Below are 8,746 nucleotides of genomic sequence, written 5' to 3'. Positions count from 1 at the left end.
CATGTTGCAGCTGTACAAAACTCTGGTGCGGCCGCACTTGGAGTATTACATACAGTTCTGGTCACTGCATTATAGGAAGGATGTGGAAGCATTGGAAAGGGTGCAGAGGAGATTTACCAGGATGTTGCCTGGTATAGACAGAAGGTCTTATGAGGAAAGGCTGAGGGACTTGAGGCTGTTTTCGTTAGAGAGAAGAAGGTTAAAAGGTGACTTAATAGAGAAATACAAGATGATCAGAGGATTAGATAGGGTGGACAGTGGGAGCCTTTTTCCTCGGATGGTGGTGGCTCGCACGAGAGGACATAGCTTTAAATTGAGGGGTGATAGATATAGGACAGATGCCAGAGGTAGGTTCTTTACTCAGAGAGTAGTAAGAGCGTGGAATGCCCTGCCTGCAAAAGTAGTGGACTCGCCAACTTTAAGGGCATTTAAATGGTCATTGGATAAACATATGGATGATAATGGAATAGTTTAGGTTAGATGGGCTTCAGATTGGTTTCACAGGTTGGCGCAACATCGAGGGCTGAAGGGCCTGTACTGCGCTGTAATGTTCTATATTCAAGTAATAGTCCCTTTTACTGTAATTCTGACCAAAATGTATAACTTAACATTTATCAACATCATACTCCATCTGCCAGACCTTCGCCCACTCACTTATCTATATCCCTCTGCAAACTTTCAGAGTCCCCTGCACACTTTGCTCTACCACTCACCTTAGTGTCATCCACAAACTTTGACACACTACTGGGATAAAGTAATTCTGATCTCTGTGAAATGACACAAGCAACAGCTAACAAAAACAAACTGCATCAATTGAGTAAGTTTTTTTTTCCACAAAGAATGACATTTAGTGCAACTATTTTACATCTGTACTAATATATTTTCAAGCCTGGTCTTGGACTCCATGGATTATATGTGACAGTTAATGTTGGCGTTACAATTAGATATGTTTGTGATTGCAATGAAAAGCAATTTTAAGAAATTGCAATATGCATTTACACTGCAATATGTGAATTATGCAATTTATGCACTATCTGTCATCTATCACACCGACTTCACGTTGCCTGCCATTGCATTAGCAGTTCTCAACTATCAAAGACATTTTTAGATTCATTCTAAGATTTTATGAGTAACTTTAAGTGGTCCCCAACTTCGAATCAGCTATGTAAATTATAAACAGCTGCAGTCCCAGCACTGATCCGTGAGGCACACCACTAGTTACTGTTAGCCAACCAGAAAATCACTCATTTATTCCCACTCTTTGCTTCCTGTTGATTAACCAATCCTCAGTCCATGCCAATACATTGCCTGTGACGTCATGCACCTCTATCTTACGCAGCAGCCTTTTGTGCAGCACCTTGTCGAATGCCTTTTGGAAATCCAGATACACCACATCTACTGGGTCCCTGTTGTCCACCACATTGCTTGTAATGTCTTCATAGAATTCCAGTAAATTAGTCAAGCATGACCTGCCTTTCATGAACCCATGCTGTGTCTGCCCAATGGGACAATTTCTATCAAGATGTCTTGCTATTTCTTCCTTGATAATAGATTCAAGCATTTTCCCCACTACAGAAGATAAGCTAACAAGCCTATAATTCCCCATCTTATGTCTGCCTCCTTTTTTAAACAGTGGCAACATACTGGCTGTTTTCCAATCTGCTAGAATTGCCCCAGAGTCCAGCGAATTTTGGTAAATTACCATGAGCGCATTTGTTATTGCTCCTGCCATCTCGTGTAGTACCCTGGGATGCATTCCATCAGGACCAGGAGACTTGTCTACCTTTAGCTCTATTAGCTTGCCTACACAGTCTCTTTCATGATAATGACCTTGTGTAGATCCTCACTTACGTTAGTCTCCTTGTCATCAATTACTGGCAAGTTATTTGTGTCCTCCACTGTGAAGACCGACCACAAAATACTTGTTCAATGTCTCAGCTGTTTCCTCATTTCCCATTATTAAATCCCCCTTCTCTTCCTCTAAAGAACCTATGTTTACCTTAGCCAGTCTTCTTCATTTCCTACATTTATCGAAACTTTTGCTACCTGCCTTTATATTCTGAGCTAGTTTAATCTCATAATCTATCTTACTTTTCTTTGTAGCCATTTTTGTGGCTTTCTGTTGACCTTTAAAGTTTTCCCAGTCTTCTAGTTTCCCACTGGTCTTTGCCACTTTGTATGCCTTTTCTTTCAGTTTGAAGCCTCCTTTATTTCATTAGACTCCATGGCTGATTACCCCTTTTTCTACAGTCCTTCCTTTTCACCTTCTCAAAGGCATCTAGGGACAGGCAATAAATGCTGACCAGGCAGCGACACCCACATCTCATGAGCGAGTAGTAAAAAAAATCTCTGTTCATCGGATGGTCCCATCATCCCAATGTGCATGTGTGTGTTTGGATTTTAAAGGGTATAGCTCAAATTTGAATATTTGTAATTAATCTGTTTTTAACATATAGCATCATAGAGCCATACAGCATGGAAACAGACCTTTTGGTCCAACTCATCCACACCGACCAGACATCACAATCTGACTTAGTCCCATTTGCCAGCATTGCCCATATCCATCTAAACCCTTCCTAACCACATACCCATCTAGATACATTTTAAATGTTGTGATTGTATCCACCTCCACCATTTCCTCTGGCAGCTCATTCCATATTTGCACCACCATCTGCGTAAGACTATGTTTGTTACAATAAATGCAGGGAGTCAGTTAGCAAACTTGGCGGAGTATGTGTTCAGAGATAACAAGGTGTAGAGCTGGATGAACACAGCAGGCCAAGCAGCATCAGAGGAGCAGGAAAGCTGATGTTTCGGGTCTGGACCCTTCTTCAGAAGTCGGGGAGGGGAAGGGGGCTCTGAAATAAATAGAGAGAGGAGGAGGTGATGATAGAAGGTGGATAGAGGAGCAGATAGGTGGAGAGAAGATGGACAGGTCAAGGAGGCGGGGATGAAGCCAGTATAGGTGAGTGTAGGTAGGGAGTTGGGATGGGGGTTGGTCAGTGAGGAGGGAGGGGCGGGTATGTTCAATTTCCACAGTCGCTGACAATGCCATGAAGGACTCTCCTTCTCAGTCTCACCCTTCACCTAGTGTGGAGACCCTCAGGTTAAACCATCGCCAGTAATCTGGTGGAACTTTGTTGACTTTACCTTTTATTATAAATAATAGTGTTTTTTTATGTTAATCAATTACATCTGGTGCTAGTTTGCTAGTACCTGTCCTGGGAGTGTTTGATAGGGGACAGTGTAGAGAAAGCTTTACTCCGGATCTAACGCTGTGGCGTCTCTGTCCTGGGACTGTTTGATGGGGACGGTGTGGAGCGAACTGTGTGGAGGGAACTTCATTCTGTGTCTAATCCCGCGCTTTACCTACACTGGGAATGTTTGATGGGGTCAGTGTAACGGGAGATTTCTTCTTTAATTAACCCTATGCTGTCCTTGTCCTGGGAGAGTTTGATTGAGACAGTGTAGAGAGGGCTTCACTCTGTATCTGTATCTAACCCTGTGCTGTCCCTGTCCTGGGAGTGTATGATGACAGGAAGGTGAGTAAATTGTTCTTTAATTATTGACCGTTACTCACCAGTGAAATCCCAAATTGTGAAATTGTGTACTGTAGTGTGTATTTCAGCCATAGACTGGTTCAGCATACTTATTTTTTGATTCAGAAGTCCTAGGTGAGTGTCCTGAATATTTTGCAACATTCCAGAGTGGATCTGCAGCGTGGAATTTAATTCTCTTTGACAGTTCCACAGGCTGGAGACATGTCTGTTTAAACCCTCTTTGATTTTTTCTAGACTCTGGGACACGGAATCCAACTTGACACAGATGGTCTCCAGTTTGGACACTCGTTGTCCAAGTCCTTCATTAGAGTCCCTGCATTCGTCTATTTCCATCACCATACGGTTATTGAACTTGTCCAACTCCTTCTGAAAATTTATGAACTTATTGTTATTTTCTTCAATGTGATCAGTCATCTCTTCCTCAATCCTGCTGATGTCTGTAATCAGCCTATCGGTACTTTCAGAGAAAGTTGTGTTCAAGATATTTGTGTTATGGCTCTGCTGGTGAACAAAATCTTGAAGGACATTCAAGGTGCTATTGATTGAATTGAAGGTTAGAATGACATCTTTCAGCTCTCCCTGCATTGAGCCAAGGTCAGAGCCCAAGCTGCCACCAAACATTCCAAACCTATCGAGAGTCTTGTTGAAGGTTTCCATTTTAAACAGCAGGTCTTTATAATATTTGGCAGGCTCTCTGAGCTCCTCTTTTAACCTGTTTAATTCTTTCTGAGTTGTTGAGCAAATGGAGCTGCAGTTATACTCAGAATGGCCAGCTTTCTCCTTCAGTTTCTCCAATTCTTCGGTCAGTTTATTAACTCGCACATTAATTTCATTCCTATGCAGAAGGACTTCATCTTTCATGGTATTGCATTCTGTAACACTGGTTTCAATTGCACGTTGTACCTTGTTCTCCAAGTCCCGGAGATTGGAGCTGATTAAGTCCATTTGTTCCACATTAGAATGTAACGTTGTCCTTAGTTGTTCAATGTCCTGTCCAAACTGATGCAGCATGTTCTTGAATGAATTACCTCCTATAGTAAGGTTATGAATGTTCGACTCAATGTTTTGAATGTTAGCCTCATTTTTCACAATCTTCCTCTGGAGCTTAGTTAAAATATCCAACATCTCAGAGGTATTTTGGTCATCATGTGTGACAGTGACATGGGGAGGGCTACAGATCTGTGCACAGCCATTGACAGCTCTTTGCAGCTTGGATTCCAGGTCATACACACTTGATGTCACTGTCAACAGGCTTTCTCTATCTGTTCCCACAATATTCTTTAACTTTGCAATGTCCTCACCTAAACCACCGACTGTGTCTCGCACCCAATCATCAAAAACTGTACCATTGCCCACAACAGACACTACTGCATTGACTCTCTCTTCATTCCCATGGATTCTGCGTGAAAATTCATGCCTCAGATTTTTCAGATGTGACATGATGCGCTTTTCAAGATTTTTCTCACTTTCGTTCAGTCTTCGTTCAATCTGTTGGAATCGTTTGTGGAACTGATCATTCCGTGGAGAACTGCCTGAGGATAAGCCAGGAAGCTGATGGTCCAACCTCTGATTCAAAACTCCTACCACATCCGATAGGGATGTGAGCTTCCGTTCCACATCCTTCACCTTTGTTTTTATGCTGTCTATTTCCGCACAGCAAAGGCTTGACCTAGATCCAGGCATCTCACTTATGTGCTTATGAATGCTTTCTATTTGATGCCTATTGTGTTGCTCAGTGGCATTGAATATCCTGCCCAGTTCTCGAAGCCTCTGCCTGTCTTCCTCCTGCTGTTGTCGGAGGAGCTCAACGTCAGCTCGACAGGAGAAGCAGGAGTTTTTTACCCGGCGTTCCACCTCCCTCACCAGCTCTTCCTTTAGATCTGACCATTTCTGGCCAGTCTCAGAGTGACCGCCAGCACCACCCGCTGGTTTGATTGTGTTTAAAAGGTTAATCTCACCGTCATGCTCCCTTACCCGGTTATCAATCTGATGGAGTTTTTTCTGAATCTCATTGATAGTCTCCTTCACGTCAGGGTGGGATGCAGCATCAGCTGGCTGCCTCCCGTTCATTGCTATTTCAATCGCTTTCTGCATTTCATCCTGGAATTTCTCATTCATCCCTCTGATAGTGGACTGAAGATTGTGAATTTCTTGACTCAACTTCTGGATCTTTTCTTCCATCTGATGAGATTTATCTGAATCCATTCTTCCTGTAAAAACATGAAATAGAAAGACACCTGAAACATTTAGGTGAACAGGGAGTCACCAGGAATTGGTAAAATCCAGCTTGCCATGTTTTGGGGACAAGGCTGAGAATGACATACTGAAGGCTCAGTGCAGGCCAATCCTGAATTCCCACCAACAGGTTGACTTACCTTCAATTGATGAGCCCCCTGATGGCCTTGTCCCAGATGGTTTGGGCTGTTGTGGCCTTGGAGATACAATGTCAGTCTGTCCTGGTGGACCCACCGAACAGTCATCTCCTGAGTAACCGTGGCAACACCTCCATTCCATTTCTGTCACCATTTTATATGCAAGCTTGTATCGCGGCTTCATGAAGGAACGATAACTGTGAGAGACAAATGGATTGGAAAATTTAAGCATAGATATCCAGTTATGGTCACCCAGTTATAGCAAGGATATTATTAAGCTGGAGAGGGTTCAGCAGAGATTTACCAGGATGTTGCCGGGTATGGAAGGTTTGAGTTATAAAGAAAGTTTGGATAGGCTGGGTCTTTTTTCACTGGAGTGTAGGAGGTTGAGAGGCAACTTTAGAAGTTCATAAAATAATGAGGGGTATGGATAGAGTTAATGCTAGTTACCCTTTCCCTAGGATGGGAGATTTCAAGACTAGGGGACACATTTTTTAAGGTGAGAGGAGAGAGATTTTAAAAAAATGAGGGACACATTTTTTACACAGAGGGTGGTTTGCGTGTGGAATGAACTTCCTGAGGAAGTGGTGGATGCAGGTACAACTACAATGTTTAAAAGACATTTGGCTAAGTACGTAAATAGGAAAAGTTTGGAGGCATATGGGCCAGGAGCAGGTAGGTGGGACTAGTTTAGTTTGGCATTATATTCAACATGGACTGGTTGGACTGAAAGGTCTGTTTCTGTGCTATGTGGCTCTGTGACTCCATGTAGGAATAAAACAGGTCTACAGTTATGTAGTGATGTTCCATTGAGTTCTTGTTTATGACCATTTCTTTCCTTCAGGATCAGGAGCACAGGGATCTGGTAACATAATTGCATAGTAGGATAGTAGGTCGGCACAACATTGTGGGCCGAAGGGCCTGTCCTGTGCTGTACTGCTCTATGTTCTATTGTTGAAGCTGACAGTGCAGGATGAGGAGAAAGTGTTAATAAGGTAAGTGGCACCCTGGGCCTCGTAAATAGAGAAATAAAGAACAAAAACAAGGAAGCTGTGAGGCACCTTTATGAAACAGTGGTTTAGCCTCGATGAGAGGACTGTGTCCAAGTCTGGGTGCCACAGACTAAGAAGAATTTCACTATTCTTCCTTGGGATGCAGGCATCACTGGCTGCACCTAAGACAAAGCAGTTTGATTGGCACCACATCCACAAAAGTTCACTGCCTCCACCACCAACTCAATAGCAACAGCGTCTACCATTTACAAGATGCACTGAGGAAATTAACTAAGGACCCTCTGACAGCAGCTTCCAATCTGACATCTGTATACTGGGCTGGACAGCCATTATTGCCCAGTCCAACTGCCCTTGAGAAAGTCATGGTTAGCCACTTTCTTGAACGACTGAAGTCCATGTGCTGTGAGTAGATACACAATGTCATTAAGGAGGGTATTCCACGATTTTGACCCAGTGACAGTGAAGGAGCAGGTGATGTATTTCCAAGTCAGGATGGCGAGTGGCTTGGAGGGGAAGTTTCAATTGTTAATATTCTCATGAATCTGCTACCCTAGATGAGGTACCAATCAAGCAGGTTACTTTTTCCTGGATGGTGTCAAGCTTATTGAGTGTTGTTGGAGCTGCACCCATCCAGGCAATGGAGAGTATGCCATTACACTCCTGACTTATGCCTTGTAGATGGCTTTAGGCAGTCAGGAGTTAAGTTTTCCTGTCCAGGATTCCTAGCTTCTGACTTGCTGTTGCAGTCACAGTACTTATATGGCTAGTCCAGTTTAGTTTTGGTCAATGATAATGCCCCCAGGATGTTCATAGTGTAGGATTCAGTGATGATATTGCCATTGAATGTCAAGGGATGATGGTTGGATTCTTTCTTGTTGGAGATGGTCATTGCCTGGCAATTGTGTGACAGCAATGTATTTGCCACTTAGCAACACTTCAAGATAGACTACTTCAGTATCTGAGGAGTTGTGAATGGTGCTGACCATTCTGCAATCGTTAGCAAACATGTCCCATTTCTGGCCTTACAAAGGAAAGGTCATTGATGAAGCAGCTGAAGATGGGTGGGCCTAGGGCACTGCCCTGAGGAATTGCTGCAGATTTATCCTAGTACTGTACATGGGGACTAGTACTGTAAATACTCACATCACTGTCCGTGGGCATTGTAGCGGGCCCCATCCACAGGGCTGATATTCTGGTTTGACGTATGTTGTTACACCATCCTCAATGATGCAGGACACTATCCGTGTCACTACGTAGGCACACCAGTTCCTGTTGAATACAAGGGGAGATATCAGCCCAGTACCCCAGCATCTGGATCCATTATTAATGTTCATGTGTTTTTAAAACATGTTAGGCAGTATTTACTGAGAGGGTGAGGCAGGTTTGGTGGACGTTATGATGGCAACCCAAGGCTGTTGTCTGCCCTGTTGATTACTCATAATTAAAGTGCTAATTGTGGACACTGTTCATACACAGTCTGGATTTCTCAGACAGCAGAGTGGGCCTCTGCTGTGGCTACGTTCATAAGGTGAGAAGCAAGTGGGTGAACCCTGTAAAACAGCCCTCAATTAAACTACTTGGAATAGCCTCTGTAGAGAGGATCCCCACTCTTCAGTGATCTCAACATAAAATCCCTACAGTGTGGAAGCAGGCCATTTGGTCCATTGAGTTCATACCAACCCTCCAAAGAGCGTCTGATCCAGACCCACCCCCTATCCCTGTAAGCCTGCTTTTCCCATGGTTGACCCACCTATCTTGCACATGCCTGGACACTTCAGGTAATTTAACATGGCCAATCTAC

General features: G+C 43.5%; 1 protein-coding gene across 1 annotated transcript in view; it reads right to left on the bottom strand.

The window, feature by feature from the left end:
- Window positions 1-8,279, bottom strand: part of LOC109911570 (EMILIN-1) — a 222,519-nt gene extending 214,240 nt beyond the window's left edge. The window contains exons 1-3 of the mRNA XM_048601405.1: window positions 8,089-8,279; window positions 5,936-6,129; window positions 3,581-5,770 (exon numbers count right to left, since the gene is read on the bottom strand). Coding sequence (XP_048457362.1) covers window positions 3,581-5,770; window positions 5,936-6,129; window positions 8,089-8,279 — 2,575 coding nt within the window. The remainder of the gene's footprint in view (window positions 1-3,580; window positions 5,771-5,935; window positions 6,130-8,088) is intronic.
- Window positions 8,280-8,746: the final 467 nt, after the last annotated feature.

The sequence above is a fragment of the Rhincodon typus genome, chromosome 9 (assembly GCF_021869965.1).
Source record: "Rhincodon typus isolate 14 chromosome 9, sRhiTyp1.1, whole genome shotgun sequence".
NCBI lineage: Eukaryota > Metazoa > Chordata > Chondrichthyes > Orectolobiformes > Rhincodontidae > Rhincodon > Rhincodon typus.
Note: the sequence above shows the minus strand (reverse complement) of the source record. Positions and strands in the feature narration are given on the sequence as shown.